The sequence below is a fragment of the Protomyctophum bolini genome (genome assembly GCF_963924005.1).
Source record: "Protomyctophum bolini genome assembly, chromosome: 24".
Classification (NCBI taxonomy): Eukaryota; Metazoa; Chordata; class Actinopteri; order Myctophiformes; family Myctophidae; genus Protomyctophum; species Protomyctophum bolini.
Window position 1 is genome coordinate 8,330,138 of NC_137885.1, and position 27,100 is coordinate 8,357,237.

The following is a 27,100-nucleotide window of genomic DNA, read 5'->3' on the forward strand; positions in this document are numbered from 1 at the left end:
GCTTTTTGGTGTTAGTGTTTTTGCTTATTTTACAGACAATATGCTGTATTATGACCTGCTGGGGACACAAATGGCAGTTGGCACCGAATACTAAGAAGGACCTAAATGAAAGCCTGGGTGCCGAGGCTAGGAATGACCCAAATAAAGCCAATGCATGCAAGCTGCACTTAAACATAATATATTAAATAGCCTGTAACTATTATTACAGGCTCGTGGCCCACAAGGTAAGACAGTACATCACATATACGAGAATACAAATAAATTAAAAAAAACAGTACATTTACCCAGCCCCACAGGTTACTACTCTAGGCGAGGCATTCATGCAACAACACATTAACAACTAAACATTAACTTTGTTAGTTTGTTCCTGTTGTTAGATTCACTAAATACATGAATAATTAATGTATTCAATCAATCAACGTTATTTGTTCAGACTCAGGGTCCAATAAAAACATACAACATAATACACTACATACAGAAGAAACAATATCCCTAACCGATAAGTTTTACCATAAACAGTCCTGCTTCCAAAAATCTGACCGATACCGTACTGAAGCTGGGGTTACACAGCATCATAATTATACCGTTTTGAGACTCATTGAGCTGACATAAACTTGAACATCAAGTTGATCATTAAGGCATGAAAAGTGTATACTTCCACTGCACACTACACCTTGTGTTTTTCAACAATATAGGCATGCAATCATTATAAGCAACCTGGCAGTGTATACATGCTTGCTTTCTTCAATATAACCCACAGGGGGCGGTGTTGATTTATGAATGCAATTATTGTTGGTTAATTAATGTCCACTGCAGACGGGACGGTGCTCGAGCAAGTCGAGGACTTCAAATACCTCGGGGCCTGGACTGCCTCAACTGAAAAGGATCTGAATGTTCGGCGAGCACTTGCCTGGAAAGCGTTGCACGGGATGAGGAGAGTGTGGAAATCAGGCATGAAGAGAAGACCTCAAGAGGCGGCTGTTCATAGCTACTGTGGAGTCAGTACTGCTGTATGGGGCCGAGACATGGACCCTCACAGTACAACAGGAAAAAGCCCTGGATGGAGTCTACACAAGAATGCTACGAATGGCACTAGGTGTCACAGGGACGGACCGCATCAGAAATGTGGACCTCTATGGGGACCTACCACGCATCACGAACAAAGTCAGGGAGAGAAGGATGAGGCTGGCAGGGCACTGCGTCAGGCACCCAGAACTTGAGGCAAGTAAATTGACCCTATGGGAGCCAACCTCTATGGAGCCAACCCAGGGCAAAGCAAGGAGGGGAAAGAAGCGTACCACCTATGTAGCCGTGCTGCGGCGCGACAGCTTGGCTGACAACACTGCAGACAGTGCAGAGCTCAAGAACCTGATGTTGGATAGGAATTTGTGGAGGACAGCGATCCAGGAATCCCGAGTTGGTGTTGGCTATACTTCACTCTCGCAGCAAGAAGAAGAAGAAGAATGGAAGCTGAAACTCTTGACTTGACTTGAATTATCATTTGAAGTCAACTTTTTTTCTTTTAAATAAAAATTTTAGATTCTCAACACAAACACAACCATAAAAACAAACAGGATCTTTAAGTATATGTTTTTAATGGAATCATTATTCAGATGCCAGAGTCTGTTTTTAATGCAAACATTTCAGATGCCAGAGTCCGTTGTAATCTTCAGGTAACAATACAACAAACTGATATATAAAGCAAAATGCATCGTAGTAAAGAAAAATAAACTATTTATAGCAACATGTCTCAGGATTAAAAACTAATGACTACAGAATAATTCACACAAAAACACTGTCCTTATAACTGTAGAACACTAAACCAACTTTTGTCACACCATCACTAAACCCAGGTATAATTTTTACCCGAATTCTCATCAAAATATATTAAAGTACAGCAATACATGGCAATTTGAGGTACTCTTCCTTAATATTTCAACATAAACATAAAGGTCTGGGTGAAAATTATGCGGGTTTAGTGTTCTAGGGTTAAAAAATACATCTTTAACAACTGAATGTAATCCTTTGTTTTGATATAATTTTACATTCATTATAATATGCAATCTTTTAAAACATAATTGGAAACTTTATGTTTAACGTTGTGAATTCGTCTGCAATAACTGCAGACGACGTATTATAATGTACGATAGATAATAAAAGTAGATATAAAAGCAGATACATTTATATCACATTATATATACAGTATTTAGAGGACTGCATTCACGTGTGTGTGTGTGTGTGTGTGTGTGTGTGTGTGTGTGTGTGTGTGTGTGTGTGTGTGTGTGTTCTTGCCATCAATGGGTGAATTAAGTGGTTGTGTGACTGTGCCCCACCCAATGTACTGTCCTCAAACCCTGTCCAGGGTTATGCGGACGACGTACAGTTAGCCTCTCGGGAAGAGAGTGTTATTAAAAACATGCTCACTAGAACAGACAGATTTCTAGACTGGTCCGGTCTAGAGGCAAAACACACAAGTGTGCTGTTCTCTACCAGAGGCGTAGTGGTGGCAACCGCTGGTATAAGTCTAAGGCTGACAAAACCCTGAGTTCACCATCAACTCACAGCCCATACGTGTGTATGACCTACATGAGTCATACAACTACCTAGGGCCTAGATTTAATATCGCAGGGGAATGGAAAGAACAGGTTGAATACATAACATCTGAGTTTACAGCTAGGCTGAACCTGATTGACGCTTCACCACTACCACTGCTGATGAAGTTGGAGGCTATTAGGCCTCTTCTCCAACGTTCATCTAGCATGTAAAACACTTAGTGATCTAAATGATGATGTAGTTCACTTTGTGAGGAAGTGGTTGATCGGGCTTAACACCCACACCGCCAGAGACATTATTTTCCAGTCCAAACAGGACGGTGGGTTTGGCGTGCCGAACGTGGAGTATAACGCCACAAGGCTGGCTCACTTGATAAACATGCTAAACAGTGATGACACGACTGTCAGGGAACTTTCTAGATCTTCTCTGTTTCTAGATATGAAACGGCGTAAAGTGACACCGGCAGCAGAGGGCGAGCCAAGTTTCTTGGGGTTTAGAAGAAAGCCCAACCTTAACATGGACTCACATGTTACTGGGTTTGGGGTGTTGTCAGATTGGCCTGACCTCAATGACCTCTGTGTGAGAACTGGAGTATCTCTGTGCTGGGTTCGACCTGACTCTGAATCTGTAGCAGTTTCTGATCGATCTCAGTAAGGAATACTGTAATTGATACGGAACACCATATATCACCAGTCAGTGTTACTTACAAAACAGCAAAAACAACAACAACACTGGACTGGTTTAAAACTACAGGGGAAACTAGCTTGCCTTCCCGAGGCAAGCTACTACTTGTGTTCATATTTTTGGAAGCCTCGGTAATGTCCATAAATCAGTCGTGAGGGGCCTGCAGATTGCAGGCATGCCCAAGCCGAGAGCTAAGGCATCGGCAAAATTCTGTTCAGTGTCTGCAATAATTGGCAGTCGCCATACTGTATATGGAGAAGGCGCTGCTTTCTGTACCCGTGATCTGTATCCTGAAGCACTTGTTGTGTAGAGTTTCTGTCAAGCTTGCGCATCCACTATTGATTGTGTTCAAGAAATTCCTTGTAAAATGTGAATGCAAATAAAGATGTTAAATGTGTGTGTGTGTGTGTGTGTGTGTGTGTGTGTGTGTGTGTGTGTGTGTGTGTGTGTGTGTGTGTGTGTGTGTGTGTGTGCGTGTGTGCGTGCGTGCGTGCGTGCGTGCGTGCTCGTGTGCGCGTGTGTGTAAATATTTCACATTCATGTCATAATGATCCTGTTAACGAGCTTAAGGAGCTTTACGAGGAGCAGCGGCAGGCTTCTTCAGAGAGTCATAGGTATCCTTGGTGACCAAGGACAGACCCTATACAAGAGACACATGATCAAATAGAATTATTATGACGTCATCAAGGCATTATGTAAGTACAGGATAATGTCTGGCTAGCTGGGAGATAATTCACCGACGGGGTGATTAACCACCGACGTGAAGCGGAGGTGGTTAGTCAGCCTGAAGGTGAATTATTACACTTATTACACGGCTACTACATGAAAAGATAATATATAATAATAATAATATTTATTTATTTAATAATAAATAAATAGACAGTTGACACAAAAGGGGCATGGGTTTTATTTGGGCTATTCCGCTCAAGAAAGTAGTTCCTTTAAAAGTTGTACCGGGGGCGAATTGAGGCAGGCTTTGATCAAAGCTGGCGTTGATTAGCCAGCGCTCTGTTATAGTCATTATCAAGAAATAACACCCGGCTGAATTCAGCGGTTGACCATTCAGAATCAAGCATTCAACCAAGCTGTGTAATAAGAAGTGATAATAAATAATATACAGTATATCATAAAAAGATTACATATTTAACCGATTCTGGGCGGGAAGCCCTTTTGGTGTTAGCATTGTGTTATGCTTTAGCTATTGAAAAATAGAAGATCTACAAGCTCATAGCGCGCCACCGAGTGGTGCGCTACGAGATTGTAGGTCTGCTATTTTTGAAAAATCGAAGAACGACTGGCATAGAAACATGGCTTTTTCAGAAAACTGTCAGGATGTAGAAGAAATGTTTTTAATCTGATCTCAGGTCAAAATGTGTTAATTAAATATAAAAATGTAACACAAAATGTGAAGTGAGGGGCGCTCTTATCGTCATACATCACAGCCATTCAAATCATTTCTGTGCTACAAACACACAAAGCTGGGCATAGGAGGGACTAGCTCCCCTCAAAAAGAGATAACATTCATCTATATATATATATATATCTATATATAGAATTATATTGGGGGATTTTGGCAAATGTTTTGCAGGTGCTACCCACGCGGTTAGCTGTGTTGCTCAATCCATGATCGCACGGTCCTTATCTCATTGCATGTAAAGCCAGTAAAGGTGACTAATAAACGATGAAAATGATATACAATACAAAACCAATTGGTGTTATTAGAGGGGGCAGTTTTATATGAATAATATATTTTAGATGAAATATTATATATCATAACTCACCTGGTAAACCTGCTCGCCGTGCTCGGGGTTACGGGGGCGCTGTGGATAAGAAAAAAAAAATCAGTAGCCGTATTTATATCAGCCAGGTGACATCTTACCTTCAACAAACATTAAAGTCCATAGACTTGCTGGGCACAAATTACATCATATTTTACCCTAAACAAAACTTGTGCTGAGACGGGAAATTTATAATTATTATAGGCTCTTGCCATGGCCAATGACGTAATGCATTGGCGAGGCTATAGCGCCCCTCAAAAAAGACATGTTGTATTAATATTTAGGTCTATAGTTTAATGAATGTAAAGAAAATAATGTGTATTGTGTAATAATGACTTAAAGAATCACCTCCTTCTTCTTAGGCAGCTCTTTGTATTCACCTTCACGAGGCTTCAGGGCCTGACAACACAGTAATATGTATTAATATGTGAATGCAGTGCACAATCTCTGTAAAGCGCCTTGGATAAAGGCGCTATATAAATGCACCGTTTACTATTGCTATGCACGTGACATCATCGTACCCGAAATTAATGAGTGTCAAAAACCAACTTAATTCCTGGCCTTGACAGCCCATACATCCAAACAGTCCTATCTGATTGTATCGGTATTAAACGTCGTTTTTTTCAACCAAGGTTGATCTACTGAATGTGAGGAAAGGCGACAAACTGACATATTGGGTTCACGACAAACAGCATTGCATCCCCCTAGCATCCCCCTTCACATTCAGACGATGATCCCGTGATCTTTTGTGGCGAGATGTGATTTCATGGAGTCTAGTGGGACTAGTAGTAAACTAGAAATGCACTCTGTCGAGTGCCTACTTGCTTGTTGCACACTAGTAGGCCATTTGTGCTCAAGCAGAGCGCGCATGTACTGTCGACCGCTACAAACTGTCAAATCTCAGCTTCTCTGTGAAGGAACGTTTGAAATGTTGAATTATTAGGTTTAGCTATTATCTACCTACCTACTTTATGCATGTAAAAAAGTAGTATTATGAAGTATGGTACAAGTTTCTATCTATAAAAGAAATACAGTTTTATCGATTTAGAATTATTCTGGATCCCTTTTTAGTTTCTCAAAGAAAAATAAATCATCGATATCCGATGAAAGAAAAGGTATATAAACTGAAATTAAATTTGTTATCACGTATACAGTATCATTATTTACTTAATATTGGACTATAGTGATATTAATACTAAATGCCTCTATGTGTGTATGTAATTTGTAAGTTAGCGGTATACTGTGGTTACTTTGCGCCACTTTTGATGCGTATGCACCGTCCCAGCATATGACGTCAGGGTATAACTGGTATAACTAGCTCTCAATGATGACGTAATAAAGATGTGGATTAAAGGACCCAATGCCAGAGTGTAACTGGTTTTCGATGGTGACGTAATGTTTTAGTGTCAGGAGGATTAAAGGTAATGCTGCTATGTATACATGTATGTAATCTGGCACCACTGCCGTATCAGGCACAAGTAGTCATTACGTCATTTGCTGGGACGGTGCATACGCATCGAATATCGTCCCATGGGCGAAACTAGTACTTGCGCGCTCTGCTCGCGCAAGTAATAACAATAAAGATATTGCTGTAAAACTTTGTAAAAAGCTAAAATCGTTAAAACGAAAGAAAACAGAAAAAGAAAAACACACACACTAAATCTTTCACTTTCTCTAATAACAACCTAAAACATGAACCGTGGTTGAATAAACCCCCCAAAGTTGTCCACTCTCAGAGTTACAGACCCATAAGGGTCCCCTCATGGAACCCGAGGGGTCCCTGCACCGCACATTAAGAACCTCTGTTTTAAAAGTACATCGTACAGGTTAAAAACCCACAAACTGAAAAACAGGAAATGCACCTTATCTGTTTGAAATGTAGGAGGGGCGCGAAAAGAGATAACATTCATTAGTCTATATATAGAATTATATTGGGGCAAATGTTTTGCAGGTGCTACCCACACGGTTAGCTGTGTTGCTCAATCCATGATCGCACGATCCTTATCTCGTTGCATGTAAAGCCAGTAAAGGTGACTAATAAACGATGAAAATGATATACAATACAAAACCAATTGGTGTTATTAAAGGGGACAAATAATCGACCATTTATTTATATGAATAATATATTTTAGATTAAATATTATATATCATAACTCACCTGGTAAACCTGCTCGCCGTGCTCGGGGTTACGGAGGCGCTGTGGATAAGAAAAAAAAATCAGTAGCAGTATTTATACCAGCCAGGTGACATCTTACCTTCAACAAACATTAAAGTCCATAGACTTGCTGGGCACAAATTACATCATATTTTACCCTAAACAAAAAATAGACTTGTGCTGAGACGGGAAATGTATAATTATCATAGGCTCTTGCCGTGGCCTATGACGTAATAATGCATTGGCGAGGCTATAGCGCCCCTCAAAAAAGACATGTTGTATTAATATTTAGGTCTATAGTTTAATGAATGTAAAGAAAATAATGAATGTGTAATAATGACTTAAAGAATCACCTCCTTCTTCTTAGGCAGCTCTTTGTATTCACCTTCACGAGGCTTCAGGGCCTGACAACACAGTAATATGTATTAATATGTGAATGCAATGCACAATCTCTGTAAAGCGCCTTGGATAAAGGCGCTATATAAATGCACCGTTTACTATTGCTACGCACGTGACATCATCGTACCCGAAATTAATGAGTGTCAAAAACCAACTTAATTCCTGGCCTTGACAGCCCATACATCCAAACAGTCCTATCTGATTGTACCGGTATTAAACGTTGTTTTTTCAACCAAGGTTGATCTACTGAATGTGAGGAAAGGTGACAAACTGACATATTGAGCTCACGACAAACAGCATGGCATCCCCCTAGCATCCCCCTTCACATTCAGACGATGATCCCGTGATCTTTTATGTGGCCAGATGTGATTTCATGGAGTCTAGTGGGACTAGTAGTAAATAACAATAAAGATATTGCTGTTAACAAAATCGCTAAAACGAAAGAAAGCAGAAAAAGAAAATCTTTCATTTTCTCAATTGAAAAGAAGAACCCAAAGTTGTCCACTCTCAGAGTTACAGACCCATAAACAAACTGAAAAACAGGAAATGCACCTTATCTGTTTCCTGTCGGGGGGGGGATGCACACGACAGCATTTTTAACACCCACAAACTGTTACATGTAGGACACCACCCACCAGCACATGTTGGTCAACTCTGTGTGTGTGTGTGTGTGTGTGTGTGTGTGTGTGTGTGTGTGTGTGTGCGTGCGTGTTACCGTGTACGTGTCATCGGCTCCTCTCTCTGGTCTTTTCTCGGTTCTTCTCGGTTCTTCTCTTCTCTGTAACAGATTTAAACGCATTTTAACCATTATTATTAATTTAACTTAAGAAAATTAAGGATTGTCAGCAAACCACACACACACACACACACACACACACACTGTTCGTGTTCGGTTCCCATCCAGCCACTCTACCAGCCACTCTAACCCTGAGCCAATGCCGGCCCACACACGCACGCACGCACACGCACACACACACACGCACGCACACATACAGTATAGTTTCTGACCTTTCCAGCCTCAGGATCTCCCTTGAAGCGCATGAGTGGTGCGTAGCCTACTTTGTCCTGACCCTTCAGATCCTACACACACACACACACACACACACACACACACACACACACACACACACACACACACACACACACACACACAAGAGATATATAATCATATCAGATCATAAGGGTATACCGGTATCTAAACTCCTCAAAAAAGACTGGTATTGTTATTGTATGTTGTTTATATGGTGGGAAAGCCTGATTAGTCCTTTTTTACAACTTCAACAAAGTCGATCTGGAATAAGAGTGTCTGCTAAATGCCTAAAATGTAAATTGTAACAAGGCGCAACTTGTAAGGGGCTCTCTGGGGGCAGTCTGTCCAAGAGGATGATGTTGTGGTCAATTGTATCAACCTTCTTCTGGACCTTAGTTCAGCGTTTGATACAACTGACCACAAGGACAGCCATAGGCGATATTTGCGTTCCTATAGGAGGATGAGCAAGTGCTCCATTTCCCCGCTCATGCTACAAATTTAAATGTAGCGAGCCGCTGCATTGGGGAATGTAAACAAACAGCCATGGGAAGTATAGAACGGAAGTGGTTCTACTATAATGCGTGCCCTGTCCAGAGCCGTAGCCAAGAGTCGCGACACGCTTTGATCTCGCCACAAAGCGGGTGCTATACGGGCTATAGTTCCAAACATTGTAACTATATCCCATTGAGGCAGAATGTACACTATACTATACAGCAACGGGAGTTTGCCGTTTTCTCTACAGACTTTACACTCTACTGTGTAAAGGTGGCCTCAGGCAGACTCTGTGCTATGGTTGGCTCTAATGTTGTACTTACTTCATAGATGTCTTCTGCTGGTTTGGGGTCATCCTTTCCTTCATAGTACTGTGGAGTACGCACACGCACGCACACACACAGGTTTAGATCACCACGAGTGTTTTTATATCAGGACCTCATAAGATCTGCATTGCTCCAATGTATTGTATTGTTATCGACATATAATTGGGTACTATATAGACGAATAGCAGTTTAAGTCCAAAGTTTATTCTGACCCCTCCACGAAAAGGCCTAGTTGTCCTGACCATCATTTCAGGACAAATGTATAAATAGTTATCCATCATTTATACATTATGGACAATTAGTGTGGACGTAAGCTGTTATTCGTCTATAGTACTCAATTAATGAATGCAAAGGCGATACAAAAAACTTCAGCTAGCTTTGTGCCCACCTCCATCAGATGATCTCCCCCCCCCCCCCCCCCCCTCGTTGGAATTTATAACAGACCCCCCCCCCCCTCTTCCACCTGATCGACACATAGGTTGCATACATACATAGGTTGCATTCATTATTAATACTTACCGGTATATAGAACTGATTTTAATATATTTTGTCATTTTTTTTCAAGTCGTTTTTATAGTCTTTATATAGTAACCTGTGTATGTATTGTGATTTCTTGTTGTTCTTTATCACTGCACAAAATAAGTTGAAACGCTGATGAAGGCCTGAGGAGTCGTTTGTGTCAACTATGCTGCTTTAAATTATAATAAAAATAATAACACATTGTAACTGTTTCTATAGACTAGTAATTATTATTATTATTATTATTATTATTAAAATACAGACCCTCTCATGGATGTACATTGCAGTCATCACCAGTCCAAAGAATGCCAGGACTCCATCCAGCCAGTAACACAACTCTGCTTTGTAAATCAGGTCCCGGAACTTGAACGCAGCATCTACTGTACAGAGAGAGGAAGGCCGTTAATACAGCATGGTCCATATCGGCCCCGCATCTACACAGAGAGAGGAAGGGGTTAATACAGCATGGTCCTTATCGGCCCCACATCTACACAGAGAGAGGAAGGCCGTTAATACAGCATGGTCCATATCGGCCCAGCATCTACACAGAGAGAGGAAGGGGTTAATACAGCATGGTCCATATCGGCCCCGCATCTACACAGAGAGAGGAAGGCCGTTAATACAGCATGGTCCATATCGGCCCCGCATCTACACAGAGAGAGGAAGGCCGTTAATACAGCATGGTCCATATCGGCCCCGCATCTACACAGAGAGAGGAAGGCCGTTAATACAGCATGGTCCATATCGGCCCCGCATCTACACAGAGAGAGGAAGGAAGGGGTTAATACAGCATGGTCCATATCGGCCCGCATCTACACAGAGAGAGGAAGGCCGTTAATACAGCATGGTCCATATCGGCCCCGCATCTACACAGAGAGAGGAAGGAAGGGGTTAATACAGCATGGTCCATATCGGCCCAGCATCTACACAGAGAGAGGAAGGCCGTTAATACAGCATGGTCCATATCGGCCCCGCATCTACACAGAGAGAGGAAGGGGTTAATACAGCATGGTCCATATCGGCCCCACATCTACACAGAGAGAGGAAGGCCGTTAATACAGCATGGTCCATATCGGCCCCACATCTACACAGAGAGAGGAAGGCCGTTAATACAGCATGGTCCATATCGGCCCCGGATCTACACAGAGAGAGGAAGGGGTTAATACAGCATGGTCCATATCGTCCCTGCAACAGTATTAATTTTGTTAAGACTAAAGGACTGCGGTCTTTGGTCGACTAAGACTAAATAATTTCAGATTAAATAGGACTAAATGGTGTGTTATTCAAAAGACTAAGACTAAATCTTTTTGGCAAAATTAACATTGCATTAAGACTAAAAGAAAAAAAAGGAAAGGGGACTTGTTATTATTATTATTATTTGTTTGGGAAATCGTTTGGCTTGGTATGGTATGGTATTTTTGACTTTGTTAGGTATATTTTCCTCTCCCCCTTGTGAAGATTCTGAGCAATGTATGCGAGTGTTTAAAATGTACTGCAATAAGAAGCTTTGTGATGTCTGCCTGAAAATAATTCTCACAATACATTTTGTATCAATTAAAAAATATATATAGTACTGGTGGTTTTATCTCCTTCCAGGTCCTCTAGTACTGCTGGTTTTATCTCCTTCCAGGACCTCTAGTACTGCTGGTTTTATCTCCTACCAGGACCTCTAGTACTGATGGTTATTAGAGTGTTGCGTTTATGAGTTTCGCTCAAAGACACACCACCAAGAGAGAAAGGGGGAAGGGGGAACCACAATGTGCCTTCACTGTGTGTGTGTGTGTGTGTGTGTGTGTGTGTGTGTGTGTGTGTGTGCATGTGCGTGTGTGTTCCAACGTTATGAAGTGTAAATGTGTCAGCGGGTTTTCTCAGCTGCCGATGATGCACAGATATGTATGTCAGAGAGAAAGAGAGAGGGGGAGGGGGGGTGGCAATGTTAAAAGTACAACTTCAGCTGTACATACTGTACATGCATACATGCGGAAGCCATAGAGTAAGAGAGTTACAACAACTCCGTTCACTTCATAGGGCCAGTCCAATGGCGGCTCTTCTATACATACTGTAAGACATCTATTGGCAAAGTGCTGGCTAGGCGAAGAGTGACGACAAGTCCTGGACCGGAAGTTGGCACTAGAATGCACTGGACTCAGGAAACAGCCCAGCTTTAATGATCTTAAATCCATTTATTTTAGGTAGTTTTTAGTACATTTAGCTGCCCTCATTGAAAACAATGTATTTCAAACTCCAGCTTGTCACTCTCCAGGCTGCATGAACAGCACTCGAGCGCTATAGCACCATTATACACGCTGTGTAGTTCATCTTTGGTGTTAAAGATGGCAGGCGATCTCTCAAACGACGCCATCATTTATGATGAAATGTATATTTGAAGTGTTATGATGAATTGAACAAGGTGGACCCTCTTGTAAACACATGTAATGCTTTATTGGGTCGTCCACTCACAGTTTTTGTATCGAGTCGTGCTTGAAATGTACTGTAATTCTGCAAACTGTTAATAAATACTTAAATCAATCAATCAATCAATCAATCAATCATGTTTCAGATAACATGGTGTCGAAAAACCAGCAAAACCTTAAGACCACCTTCAGAAGGTTTTAACCCACTTTGGGCCGGAACCCCTTTTGGTGTTTTAAAGCATTATGTTATACTTTAGCTATTGAGAAATAGAAGATCTACACGCTCACCGAGTGCCGCGCTATGAACTTGTACAGTAGGTCTGCTATTTTTGAAGAATCGTGAAAATGTGCCTCAAATCTTTGAATATATATTATTACAGAGTGAACATTTTAACTCAAATCTTTGCTTCTGGGGAGGTCCCTGGAACAACATATTTTCAGATGGGGGGGCATATTAAATATAATGCTTTGGGATCCTTGACATGAAATATTGAGCACTACTGATACAGACACATAAGGTTTTTCAGAAAACTGTCAGGAAGAGAATTTTTTTTCCCCCTGACGTCAGGCCTAAATGAGTTAACACTAGAAGGTCTAAGAGGTCATTTTGACCGTTTTTTTATTATTTTAAAGTTGATTATCTTTGCCCATGAAGCTTTCAGAAGGTTCCCCTTCCATGAGCATCATCATCCATCACCATTCTATCATCTCAGAAAATCTTGACATCTGAAAAAATGTGAATGTGAATTTAAGCACATGCAAATTTAGCTGATTTTATTTCAGACCTTCTCATCTTAAAACCACCTTCAGAAGGTTTTAAACCATCTTAAGGCCCAAACCACACCAGCTGCAGCTCCTTGCAAGTTGCAACTGCCATTTGGGAATAATGGTTGCAAGTAGATGCATGGCGACCCTTTAGTGGGGTTAGGGCTTAAAACCACCTTCAGAGAGTTTATACCACCATCAAACATCATAAACAATATAAAACATGAACAATGACAACATTTATATTTACACATCTACATTAAAATCAAAAAACTTAAACAACACATCTGCAGTAGCCTACTTTAAAATACATTTAAACATAACGTAAATCACAAAGACGTTTGTGCATGTGTAAAACGTTGGTCCCCACTATAGATTGTCACGTGACATCATTCCAAGAAAGAATTCACAACTTTGTGTCATGAAATGAACTAGTGTGAGGAAATGAAATATTGTGGCATGAAATTAATTATTGCGTTATACTTAAAAAATAAATTGAAATAAGGCCCATTATGCACTGGATAGAGCTGACTTTGTCGTCTACATTATCTTTGAAGCAGATTACTGGAAAAAAATATGTATCTGAATAAAAACTCAATTTAATATAAAATATGAAACCTACACTGGGGACCTGTGCATGTGTGTGTGTGTGTGTGTGTGTGTGCGTTTACCTGTACTGGAAAAGCCCGTAGTCAGTAGCAGCAGTTTGAACACCCGTTTCAGAAGACTCATGATGTGGCTGTCTGTCTGTCTGTCTGCCTGTCCAACTCCGAGTCCGAGTGTGTGTGAGTGAGAGAGAGAAACAAACAGAGATGATCAGAGAGAGAGAGAGTGCTAGCTTGCTGTCGGTGGAGTGCGAAATGAGCTAGATGAAGACAAGTAGCAAAGTGACTCGTCTTCCACAGGAAGTGGTGAGAGAGAGACACACACACACAAACACACACACACACACACACACACACACACACACACACACGTGTGGTGCGAGACATAAAAGGTGGTTACTTACGGGATTGCCGACTCAATGTATAGTATGTCTCTCATCTAGTCTAGATGAGAGAGATGAAACAGAGAGATGGCCTAAGTGGGGGCCCACTACATATATTGCTTATATGTACAGTATACAGTGGGCCTCCACTTAGGCCCACTACTACATATTGCATAGCTTCTATACAATATGTGGTGTGTTGCTAAAGCCTGCAGGACCATTGAGGACCCATTCCAGCCGAACCATGGAAAGTTTGTGGAGTCATGGTCCCGTTGAAACGGGACACAATACCAAAGCTGTGTGGTCAAGACAGAAAGACCACAATTAACGATAAGACTTTTGAAGTATTCCGACACACACAGAGATGCTTTGCTAGTGAATAATTGCAGGTATTTGCAGACCTGACTGATGCAGCCGGCGAAGCCGGGCCCCAACTGCGCTGGCCCGATTAGCTCACATTTTACGCCCTACCCGGCCCGGAAAAAAAAGGGTCCATAACTCCATATACAGTATGGGCATCCCCATGTTGTTTCAGCGCGACCTCGCCCGTGTAATGCGAGGATGTTTTTTATTAGTAGTATACCGTTTTTTATTAATGAACTGCAAATCGGAGGAGCCCTGACAAATGTCACCCTTTTCACTATAACGTTTTTTAGGTGACAATAAAGTTACACTGAGTCTAAACATTATACTATCAAAATAATGATAATGTTGAAACTGTAGGATAGCAGGTGAAAACAATGAACCTAGCATCTGTCTAAATGAGTTGAGACTTCATTGGAAAAAAACAAAACAAAAATAGATGTGCAATAATTAAAAACTTTATTTAAATAATTTCCACAAAAGTAGCCTAATATACATTCATCAAAGTGCATGTGTGATCTTCTAGACCAAATGACACATTAAAAGATAATTTCACACAACAGGCATTTCATATAATCTTTCTACATAACATTGCTTAATCATTCACTAATATTCATTAACATTTGATGAACTGAACATGGTGGACCCTCTTGTAAACAAGTGTAATGCTTAATTGGGTCGTCCACTCACAGTTTGTGCTTGAAATGTACTGTAATTCTGCAAACTGTTAATAAATATTTCAATCAATCAATCAATCACAGTTATGAATAATATGGCACTGATATATTTACCCCTGTGGCATCTGTATGCATGCACGCACGCACACAAAACACACGCACGTACGTTTCTTTGATTGATCTCTCTTCCCTCTTGACCCCTGTCTCTTTCCCTTTCTTTGAAATTACTATTGAAATAACAAACAAAGAACAAAGAACTTGCACAAAAACAAATTTCACTCACTATTTTACTGTGCGCATGTACACACACACACACACACACACACACACACACACACACACACAGTGTAGGAGGTACTATTCAGCAAGGCACTTTAATCCCACCCTCTGCTGGCCCATAGAGGTCAGAGGTCAACTCCAGGGTCAACTCCTGTAACATGAATGCACGAATAGATTAATCAACAAATCAATCAACCAATCAATTCTTTATTGTTCACAGTCCACCAATGAGAACACAGAGTTAGAAATGATGACAGTCAGAAATGATGATGTCACTGGTAGGCAGGTTTCCGTCCACAGGGCTTTCCACTATAGCATAGCATGTCTGAAGTAAAATCAGACAGAGGTAGCATGGTCAAACGGTCAAAATAACCTTTCAGACATGCTAGTGCTAGGGGTGTGCCAATATATCAATATCGCGATATATCTCGATACTTCCTCCCCACGATATATATATTGTATCGTCCTCCCAATATCGTGATATTGATTAGTTAGTACTAGTTTGTAGCAGGCTACACAAGGATGAGAACACAGAGGCCTTAATTTATCAACGCAACGTAAGAATCATCCAACGACCACGTTAACGTGAGATTTATCAAGCAGGCGTACCCTGTCAATCGCAGCATTAAGATTTGTCCACTGTTGATAAATGTCTCGCCCCAACTGTCTCTCAACATAAAGAACGCGTTGAAGTTTCCCCACCAATCATCTCTGTGGATTCACACACAGCTGCACAGCACACACGCCTGTGTGGGGGAATGCCACATGCTATTTGCATACACAGGGCACAGAGCCCATACTTGACACAGACACGTCCAATGAGAACGTGTAACACAACTTAAACTCAATTATGCATTCGTAACAGTACAGTTAACATTAAGTGTTTTAAATTGTAGCATTAAAGGACCACTTCACCACTTTTCAACCTATCTTCATATGATAGGTCCTCACTAATAATCATGAAAAAATGGCGCAATTCTTTTCTACTCGGTCTGTGTCTCATAGAAGGGCTGTGGGCAGTTCAGAAACCGTCTTCCAGTGACATCATCGATGGGGAATAAAAGCTAATAGAAACTGCAGGCTTTCTAGTCCTGAAAAGTTGAAATGCGAAAATGGAAGACATCGTTCTCACGATAATGAAAATCTAAACCTTTTTGTAAAATAATCTAATAATTTTTTGTTTAAAAAAAAATCTGCCTAATGATGATGTCACTGGAAGACGGTTTCTAAACTGCCCACAGCCCTCCTATGAGACACAGACTGAGTAGAAAAACATCGTGCCATTTTGTTCATGATTATTAGTGAGGACCTATTATATGAAGATAGGTTGAAAAGTGGTGAAGTGGTCCTTTAAGTAAAGACATATCCTATCCTAAACGAACCTGAATCATGATTTAGATAATAAATAGCAACAAGTGTGGGTTTTAATTTAACCCCAGACCAGTGCACACACCGATAGTGGAGACTGCACACTAAATAAAGGACTCCTGCGCCCTCTGGTGGTCTGTGGCCGTGACACCACGTTTATGAGATGGATAGCCTGGAGCTGTCGTCATAACTTGAACGTGGTGTGGTGGTGGGCTGATTTTAATTGCTTGTTCACTTGGAAATATCTGACCAATTGATATATAATGATATATATGCCTTTACAAAATATCATTAATTTTCACAAGTATTATTTGTTAGTTTCAGAGCTATACATTGGTCGGATGGTCAGATAATGCTGCTCAGCATGTCTACGATGGACCAGACTGGTGCAGACAAATCCTACGAGTCCTCAGACCAGACGTGAGATCAGTGTTGATTTTGGTAGCATACTGTATGTATTCTATCTATTTTAGTTTAGTCATCGTCTTTGGAATGAAACTTGCACATCATTTAGTTGTTGAATGTTGAATGTTTTAGTGTTAGTCTAGCTTTAGTCAACTGAATCTGCAGTTCATTTAGTCGACTAAAATGCATTTTGGCGGGCCTTGATGTCGCCGTAATGGCTGATTTTACACTTGCTGAAAATAGAAGATCTACATTCTACAAGCTCACGTGTCACACTGCGACATGTTGTGAGCTTGTAGATCTACTATTTTCAGCATGCAAGTCTAAAATGACTTATACTGGATCTCTTGTCCACTAGTCCCTTCCTAACATTTTAGTCTAGCTTGTTTGTTGACAAAATTGTCAGAATATTTAGTTTTAGTCATCATAGCTTAGATTTAATTTAGTTTGAATCAGTAAAAAAAAAAAAACAATACTGTAGTATTAGTCGACAAAATCAACACTGCGTGAGCATGCCGTACACAAGTCAAAGTCGCGAAAGATCGATAAATGTGGAGGTGACCTTGCCATGATTTTTCGGTTTGCACATAAACGAGGGCCACAGTGAGTGGACAGAAATGATGATGTCACTGGCAGGTGGGCGGGATCAGAAGGTGTCACTCACCTCAGAGATGACGAAGAGGATGATGCTGCTGATGATGATGATGGCTCTTGTAAGGAGTAGCTTTGAAGTATTCCTCTGGAGAGACGGTCTTCACCCCTCCAAAGTAATCCAAGACCCACACCTACCAGATTACATTAAAATATGCTTCAATATACTACCAAAGTAATCCAACACCCACACCTACCACATTACATTAAAATATACTTTACATATACAATACCAATGTATTACATATATACAATTATTATATACATGTATATTACACACATGGGCGATGCGATGGGCTGATTTTAATTGTGTGCCCCCCACACACACACACACACACACACACACACACACACAGAGGTTACCATGGTGATGTTGAACTTGCAGAAGAACCAGTCGTGGTCGGTCGGCCAGTCAATCATCTCAGGATGACGGCTGAACAACGCCTTCTTGGCAAACTCCGCCTCCGTGCCGTTTACCTGCCATATATGGTCACACCGTGCCAAACTGTTACCTATTATGATCATGCGGTACACAGAAAAAGGCCTCATCTCCGGTGATAAGATTAGGCTGTTCACAGTGAAACTTTTCTGCCATGTTCAGTTTTTTGCTAAAAAAGACTGATCGATCACTCACTCCCAGGAGACCGAGGCAGAATCTCCACCCATTCCTATTTTGAGCGGTGCCTCCGCTCCATTACGCAGCTATGTGTGTCCCCCTATGTGTACGTGTAGTATGTCTGTCCGAGCACGGAGAGCTGCAACACGGTACGGTAACTCTGTCATTTCTCGACCGTTTCGGACGCGGGAAGGCTCGCCGGAACTGGGCCGGCACCCTGGCCCTCCTGGGGGTCTGGGTGTTCCCGGGGACCCCCACATGGTAACTGTCATTTCTCAACCGTTTCGGACGCGGGAAGGCTCGCCGGAAACCGGGCTGACCCAACACTCATTCAAATCAGTACACATTAGGTCATGTGATCAAGATGTATACATTTATTTAGACTCCAGTACATCCAGACAGTATGAGATAAGCACAGATTCAGTCATTATTATTAGTGTAGTTGCTATAGGCAACACACTATTGTTCTTGGTCCGAGAGGTTTTTGTCAGCAAAGTGAATGTGCTTTTAGTTAACTTTTGCACAACAGAAAAGTGAAGTTTTTGGTGATGCTTCACACACACACGCACACACACACACACACACACACACACACACACTTGTCACTGTTGTCTTGCTTCACAAATTGTTATTATAATTATTATTATTAGTTAGTAGTATTAATATACTAATTACCTCCAGTACAGATCCAGACAGTATGATATGAGCACAGAGTGGACTCTGAGGATCAAATCCTTGCTGTTTGCAGTAATCTGTCTGAGCCAGAGACATGGAGAGAGACGCCCGACTGTCCACCTGAGACAGACAGACAAACAGAGAGAGAGAGAGAGAGAGAGAGAGAGAGAGAGAGAGAGAGAGAGAGAGTTGATTAATTGATTGATTTCATTTTGGTGAGACAGAAGTTCAACACATGGTATCAAAACTACTTATTGAAAAACAAATATAATAATTATAGTTCAATAAGTGACATGAAACTCACAAAATACAAAACTACTAAAAACCTAAAGAATAGCCTAAAATAAATAATCTGCCAACAATACCAACCATAAATACACTAATTAAAGGCTATGGTGCACTGGTAAGAGCAATGCTTTGGAGCCTGTAGCATGCTGGGAACTGGAGTCATAGTAGCCTCGGTACCCAGGCTTTTATTTTCGTTTGCAATCGGCTCAAAAAATGAAGAGTCATAGCTGTTTAAAGCCCAAACATAGGGCTTTATAGGATATGTAAGTAAATAAATGTATATAGAGATGAACTTTGGTTTTCTGTGAATTTCATACTAGCTATAAATTGAAATTCCACAGAACAGTAAAACTCTTGAATAACTGCTGTAAACGTGTGGTGTGACAATAAAGTTATGCAACGGACAAGAAGCAGTGAGTCAGCAGTTTCTGTGTGGAGGATGACCTCAGCACTTTTTTTATGATAACTGTCAGTGACTCAGCTGTTTTATGATCAGTGCTGCTAATGCTAATGAGGCCTTGCCCTCGTCTGTGGCACATTGTTTTGACTTTCTGTTTCTTCACATTTTACTGAATGTCAGTCTCCAGGTTTTCTTCAGAATATGTATGACATACCTGCATACGACATTTGACATGTATGACAATTACGTTTGTAAATGAGCTAAGAGAGACCCAACGAGTCAGCCTGATGGAGGGGAAAGGAACTGGTTGGAATAACGTGTTCCTTCCCCCCCCCCCCACCCGTCAGGTGAGAAGAAGCGGTCTGCTCACTCCTCATGCATTGAAGGAAGCATGAGCTCAGTTCGGGGCTCTCCCCAAGTTGGCAGAGGGAGAGAATCACTCAGTATTATAACTTAGGCAATAGGCACCGGGAGATAAATGGGTTACAAATCATGGGATTTAAAAAAAAGCACACGTCTCTGCTACTGGTGACTGATATTGTCCTAATGAATGTTAGACTCATTGAAAACACACATCTCTGCTTCTGGTGACGGATATTGTCCGTCTGTGTTTGCGAGTGTGTGTGCATGTGTGTGTACCATCAGGTCTTGGACAGATATCTCCAGGCGTGTCAGGTACATGTAAGGGACTCCAGAACCCATTCCCATTGGCCCGTCGCTCACAGAGAAGGCGTTGCTAAACGGTTGGCCCTGGATCGGTGGACGGGACGCAATGGTCGCCATGCTGGCCCAATTCACCTGATTGGCCACGAAGCGAGCCATTTTCGCCACCTCCTGGAGAAGGGACGAGACGTGCAGTAGTTATAAAGGAATAGTAAAAGAGTGGGGAAACAGTAGAATAACCACATACAATAAATGATCTACAATTGCCATGTGTAAATCGGCTACCGGTATCTAACTATAAGTTCTGAAACCTTAATGACAGTATGACAGTAATATCACTTACTGTATCCTACAAACATCATGGGTGTTCAACAGGAGGTGTGGGACCCATAAGGGGGTCATACATATTAAAATAAATAGCAGATCTACAAGCTCACCAATTACATAATAAAAATAAGATCACAATAAAATAACCACATACAATAACTGATCTATAAGCTCACAATAAAATAACCACATGCAATAACTGATCTACAGGCTCACAATAAAATAACCACATACAATAACTGATCTATAAGCTCACAATAAAATAACCACATGCAATAACTGATCTACAGGCTCACAATAAAATAACCACATGCAATAACTGATCTACAGGCTCACAATAAAATAACCACATGCAATAACTGATCTACAGGCTCCCAATAAAATAACCACATGCAATAACTGATCTACAAGCTCACAATAAAATAAACCAAGTGTAATAACTGATCTACAAGCTCACAATGTGTCAATCAGCCATGTTCGAAGTTCTGAAACCTTAATGACAATATGACAGTAGAATATCACTTATCATACAAACATCAACAGGTGGTGTGGGACGGGGGTCATCACAGTTACTAAATTTGGACATTAACCACGAAATAAAGTAATATTAATATATAAAGTTATACGTACCTGGTGAGGGGTTAATAATGAAACTTATAAAAGTAAAATTAATATAAATAAAGTAATAAGTACCTGGTGGGGGGGGATCAGCAGAGACTCTGACCGCTTCAGAAACAAAGCCATAAAAAGCAACAGACACACTGGACTGAGACTCTGCATCTTTAACATGTAATTAATCATGTATGTTAATTAAAGTATACAATTGTAGGCTATAAACGATACATCAGCAGAGAATGAAAGTCTAAACTGACTGAGGCACAACAACCGAAGTGAAGCTGTTATGTATACAAAGTCACGTGACCTGGGTGGGTCATGTGAGCAAGTCACGTGGAAAGCGCGCATAGCTTTGTAGGAATATTGCTGCGATTACAAATTGTAATGTCAATGTTTTTTGTATTACAATTCAATTCATAGCATTTATTGTTACCATTTACTTACGAAATTATAGGAAACATATTCAGAGTAATTTCATAACACCCCCCCCCCCCCCCCGTGAAATGTGATATTTAATGTACCGGTATGTGATGTTTAATAACCATTTAAAAAAATGTATAAATACATTTACGTGATATTTTATTAATTTATAAAAGTATGTATTTATGTGTAAAACATAATCCGTTCACTCGGTTGTCGCTCTGTTCAGTGGAACCTTAGAGTATAGTGGAACTGCTCCATGCATCTGGTTTTATTCAAGTCTTTGTCGCCCTCATGTGGACAGTCAAACTGCAGCTTTGTTAGAAAAAAGAGGTTCGCATTTGTCGCTCAGATATAACACAGATATCAGTATGGAGAGTTCAGTAGACTAGTATATTTACTTGTGTAATGTACATTTCTAGAGTACTGTACTTATCTGAACTTTAATTTTTACAATTGTTACATTTACAAGACAAATATTAAACCTTTGTCAATAGAAAAACTTCTACAAACCATGAAAAGCACCGACTCGTTTACATCAGGGCCCTCCATTAGTAGTACTCCACTAGATTTCTAAGGGAGAAAGTATAGGCTAAAATAAAAGATGGATGAATCCGTCCCTAAAGCTCTAGAAAGAGATCCAGATGGAATCAGGTCCTTGCATGGTGGGGGACCCCGTCTCAAAATATTTAACCCCAGAACCATTATACCCGGTATAAGCCAACACATATATACAGTTTGCCTTTACTCGTATGGCTTGGACAAAGTGCATAGCCATGTCATATGCTCTAACCTCCATCTATGCTCTCTGTACTTTGTCTGCTCCCCCCCCCCCCCCACCCCCCCTCTTGATTTTATGGTTATTATAATTTTAGACACAAGCAGCACAGAGGAATTTTCTGAGGAATATATATTCACATGCAATTCTGGTCATACTCTATTCTCTAGTTGTTTCTCTCTCCCACAAACGGGCCTAAAAATAGCAGAACTACAAGCTCAGTGAGGAAACGGATCTATAAAATGCAATTTGTAAGTGGCCTTACTAGCCTTCTAGCTAGACACCAGAAATGAAACACATTTCATCCACTGCAGGAGTAGTTTTCTATCAATTTCACACTGGTGAAGCTTTGGAATTCATGGAGATGCTTCAGTTTGTCGCAGTCCTGAGACAATAATTTGATGACCGGAATCTCTGGTAGCAGACTTGTCTCCTACTGACCGATGACCAGGTCCAAAAATGAAATTCAAGGCTTCATTGGGAGTGTAATTGATAGTACGTTTTTTGTGTGAACGAATGCTTATGTACACATGTAAAACACAATCATCCATTTAAAGAAAGTTAAGTGAATTAAAGAAACAGTAAAGAGAATTAAACAGACACGCAAGTTTTTCTGAAGTGCATTTTATTGCAGCTCCAAGCACGATGCTTCAATGTGTCCGTTACGTGTTTGTTGTTCTAAGTGTACGTAGGGTTGTGTGTGTAACATGTTAGATCTTGTTGAAAGCAGCAACATCCATGGATTGAACAAAGTCCTCAAACGCACAGATCTGTTCCTCCAACATATCTGTTCCCACCTGAGAATAAAATGTATGGAATTATATTAATATGAAATAATCATCCAATGAAACAATGGCTGCGATTAGGAACTAACCAATGAAAACAAACTAGCCAAGTAGCCAATGAAAACAGTAGATGTTGAATAAACCAGTGAAAATAGATGTAAATGAACCAATCAGAATGCTCCTCACCTTGTCATCCTCCACCACACAGCCAATCTGCAGCTTTCTGATGCCGTAACCGACGGGAACCAGCTTAGCTACAGGAAGACAAACATTAATGGAACGTTATTACAACGGCCAAAGGGGTGCACACGCAGATACGACACCAAAGGTCCGACATGCGGAAACAATGGTCGAACATGCGCTGCTCCCCTGCTTGCGGTTGTCGTTCTAATGACAGTCGGACCAATAGTATGTCGGAATTAAAGCCTGTAAATGCCATATCGGTATCTAATTGGTCTCAAAATAATACTGATTATTTTCACCGATATTGATGATGGGTGGCGATTTTGGGCTGGGCCCAAAATGTATGCTAATTAGTCAGGATCTGTGGGGAAAATCTACTAACTAAAAAACATTTCAACTGCCCCTAGCAGCTCAACAGTAAGGCCTCAAAGTGAACTTTACTCTGGTATCTAGTTTGTCGCCGTCTGACCTTCCTACTTTGTAGCCCGTGTTACTAAAGAAAAATGGGCGACAATGGCCTAAACTCATGGTGAGTTTCCTCATACAGTATATAGTATACAATTTAAACATACATTGTCCCCACAGCAGTCCATCCATCTCAATACTGCGGACACACTCCTCCAGTTTCCCCATGTCTGTCTCATCGTCCCACGGCTTCACGTCCAACAAGATGGACGACTTGGCGATGAGGGCTGGTTCTGATGGAGACAGACAGACACACACACACACACACACACACACACACACACACACACACACACACACACACACACACACACACACAGACACAGACAGACACAGACAGACACAGAGACAGACACACAGACAGAGATGCAGTCAGTACTCGGTAACTATAGAAACTATTTTGACAAATCAGATTGGACAGAGGTGACATATCAGGTTAAGAGTGTGTCCATCACGTGATCAGCCGAAAGATGGTGATTGTATCATCATTAATGTCACGAGCCAATCAGAGCGCTGCTTTAGCAGGAAAAGAGTTCTCAATTTCTGCCCGACCCGTATAGCCGCTGGATCTACAAGCTCACAGACACTCGCAACTCGGCGTGATCCAACGCCTTGTGGACTTGTAGATCTGTTACTTAAATGAGCCCGATTAGTACTTTGTATACCGAACATCTAATAGCAATAATCTGCAAGCCCAGAATGCGGCACGGATGCCATGCGTTGTGGGCTTGTATTGTAGTAGATCAGCCAGAGAGACAGACAAGAGTTGCAACTAGGCATGACGATTTAACAACTTCACTTCATTTTGGGCAACTTTGATTGTTTAGTATTAACAATTTTAATTAAACAAGTTCAAGTTGAATTAAACCAACTATAGGTCATTCTCTGCCGTCATTTGAGCCAATGGTAACATCTACTGACCACATTAGTGTTGTCCTGTATAATCAGACCAAGACCTGGTCCAGAATTATGCCAATTAAATTGTTTGGGTTGAGAACTCTTAAGCAGAAGGTGAAAGGTCAAGACACAAGGTGAAAAGTCACGAGAGAAGGTGAAATGTCAAGACGTACTTTTAGCCTTCTTTGCGTTGTATGCAGCGATACGTTCCTCGTTCAGCCTCGCTGCTTCTGCACTCTCCTGAGAAAGAAAGACATTATGAATGAATGAAAGAGAGAGAAACTAACTTCACTACATGTAATTCTCCATTATATTATTTCTTTAAATATATAATAATTTTCTGTCAAAGTAAATATTGTCTTGTTGTGTGTGTGTGTGTGTGTGTGTGTGTGTGTGTGTGTGTGTGTGTGTGTGTGTGTGTGTGTGCGTTCACCTCTTCATCTTCGGAGCCGAACAGATCAATGTCATCGTCGTCGTCCTTGGAGGCGGCGGCAGGGGCGGCGCATGTGCTGTCAGCCACACCCGCTGGACCGTATTCACCCAATGGCCTCTTGACTCCTGGTAGACTGAAGCAAACCAGCAAGTCATTAGTATTGATAAAAGTCGTTTTATGCTTGGTTGCGTGCTACAAAAACAGGTAGGACGTGCCCGACAGGTCTAGTAGTTAGTTACTTTATTGACACAAATGTATAAAACATTGGGTCTAAACAATAATGAAAAACCCATGAATCAAAAACTCTAAATGGTACAATACATTAAGATATACAATACACAATACAGAATCCCTTTACAACAGGAGCTTTCTATTGGGTGCCGTGTCATTAGTCAGAAGGTTCATTGTTCCGAAATTACTACCCTAACCGCAAGCACGGGAGCAGTGCATGTTCGGACTAAAGGCTCATACATAGTCTGGATTTTCGGTGGTTAGGTGACCACCGAACTGCAACATGACGTCACGAGCCGCGGTGAAGAGCAAACCACCGCCACCGCTCCAGCCCTTCTCTGTTTTTACTCACCACCGCTCAACGTTATTTCAGCTCCGGTGGTGAGCTGACCACCGGTGCAGGTCACCTCACCACCGAAAATCCAGACTACGAATAGGCCTTAACAGGACTTCGGATCTATGGGCAGTTCCCCAAGTGACAGGCAGGCATGTAGCATACAAAGTCTGTTAGTGCCCACAAAGAGTGAGCTCAAATCAATACCCTCATGTCCATATTTCACTCTGATATCTTGTGTGAGGGGACACACCAGTATGTGCTGTTCGTTTTGTATACCAGTCTCACATTGGCAAAACCGCTGTTCAGGTGGTATGTGGCTCCATCTTCCCATGTCCACACGCAGTCTATGAGCGGACAACCGAAACCGTGTAAATAAAGGTTATCCTCAAATAGTCCTCAATGTAAGGTACACATTTAACATACGTTATAACCAGTCAGGACCATTGCTGGGCTCAATTTAGAGCTACAAAGCCTGCTACAAACTGACAACGGTTTCTATTAGTCTGACCCAATGAATAGCTAGAGAGAGAGAACTCTCTCTGAATAGGACAGGACATCACATTCATATACCCAGTCTCATTCACTCATTCATAGCTGGTCTCTCTGGTATAGGAATAGGAAAGCACATCACATTCATACCTGGCCCCATTCAATTCATTCATAATCATACCTGGTCTTCTCCTTCTGGTAGGACAGCATATGGTTGTACCATCTCAGAGCATGGACGAGGTCAGAAGATGGAGACGACGAAACGGCGTCAAATACTGCGACGTCAGCCTGGGAGGGAACGTAGCTACACAGACACACAAGACACGCATGATGATGATTATTATCATTAAGATGATGGAACATAGCTTATAGCTACACACATTTTATTATGTTTTGTCTTAGCACTGGACAACCAACACATTTCAAAAGTAAAACAATATTTATGTAATGCTCCCAACTTTACATAACTGACACGTCACAAACATATACCCACCGACCGTGCGTGTGGATACAAATACTTCAAGTTTAGTCCTCGAGTCCTTTTATCTATTCTATACTAAATGATTATGATTATACATCAGTCTCTCCTTAAAGACTAGCCCCAGTATGTTCCCTCAGCATTACGCTCATTCTCTAGCATCTCAGAGCTATA

At 41.2% G+C, this 27,100-nt stretch overlaps 3 protein-coding genes across 3 annotated transcripts in view; all 3 read right to left on the reverse strand.

The window, feature by feature from the left end:
- Positions 1-1,575: 1,575 nt before the first annotated feature.
- Positions 1,576-14,106, reverse strand: cd247 (CD247 molecule). Its single transcript, XM_080758431.1, has 10 exons — positions 13,787-14,106; positions 10,201-10,313; positions 9,415-9,462; positions 8,578-8,649; positions 8,285-8,347; positions 7,524-7,574; positions 7,174-7,212; positions 5,364-5,414; positions 5,019-5,057; positions 1,576-3,877 (listed from the first exon to the last, which is right to left on the reverse strand). The coding sequence occupies exons 1-10, from the start codon at positions 13,845-13,847 to the stop codon at positions 3,803-3,805; spliced, it is 612 nt and encodes a 203-aa protein (XP_080614557.1). The 5' UTR covers positions 13,848-14,106; the 3' UTR covers positions 1,576-3,802.
- Positions 14,107-14,908: 802 nt separating this feature from the next.
- creg1 (cellular repressor of E1A-stimulated genes 1) lies at positions 14,909-21,712 on the reverse strand. Its single transcript, XM_080758428.1, has 6 exons — positions 21,509-21,712; positions 20,465-20,659; positions 19,138-19,257; positions 18,210-18,323; positions 17,860-17,980; positions 14,909-15,573 (listed from the first exon to the last, which is right to left on the reverse strand). The coding sequence occupies exons 1-5, from the start codon at positions 21,614-21,616 to the stop codon at positions 17,861-17,863; spliced, it is 657 nt and encodes a 218-aa protein (XP_080614554.1). The 5' UTR covers positions 21,617-21,712; the 3' UTR covers positions 14,909-15,573; position 17,860.
- A 1,524-nt stretch (positions 21,713-23,236) lies between these two features.
- The window catches only part of eef1b2 (eukaryotic translation elongation factor 1 beta 2), a 4,365-nt gene continuing 501 nt past the window's right edge, over positions 23,237-27,100 (reverse strand). Inside the window, exons 2-7 of the mRNA XM_080758067.1 lie at positions 26,630-26,752; positions 25,392-25,524; positions 25,132-25,198; positions 24,169-24,294; positions 23,600-23,667; positions 23,237-23,425 (exon numbers count right to left, since the gene is read on the reverse strand). Coding sequence (XP_080614193.1) covers positions 23,339-23,425; positions 23,600-23,667; positions 24,169-24,294; positions 25,132-25,198; positions 25,392-25,524; positions 26,630-26,752 — 604 coding nt within the window. The 3' untranslated portion in view covers positions 23,237-23,338. The remainder of the gene's footprint in view (positions 23,426-23,599; positions 23,668-24,168; positions 24,295-25,131; positions 25,199-25,391; positions 25,525-26,629; positions 26,753-27,100) is intronic.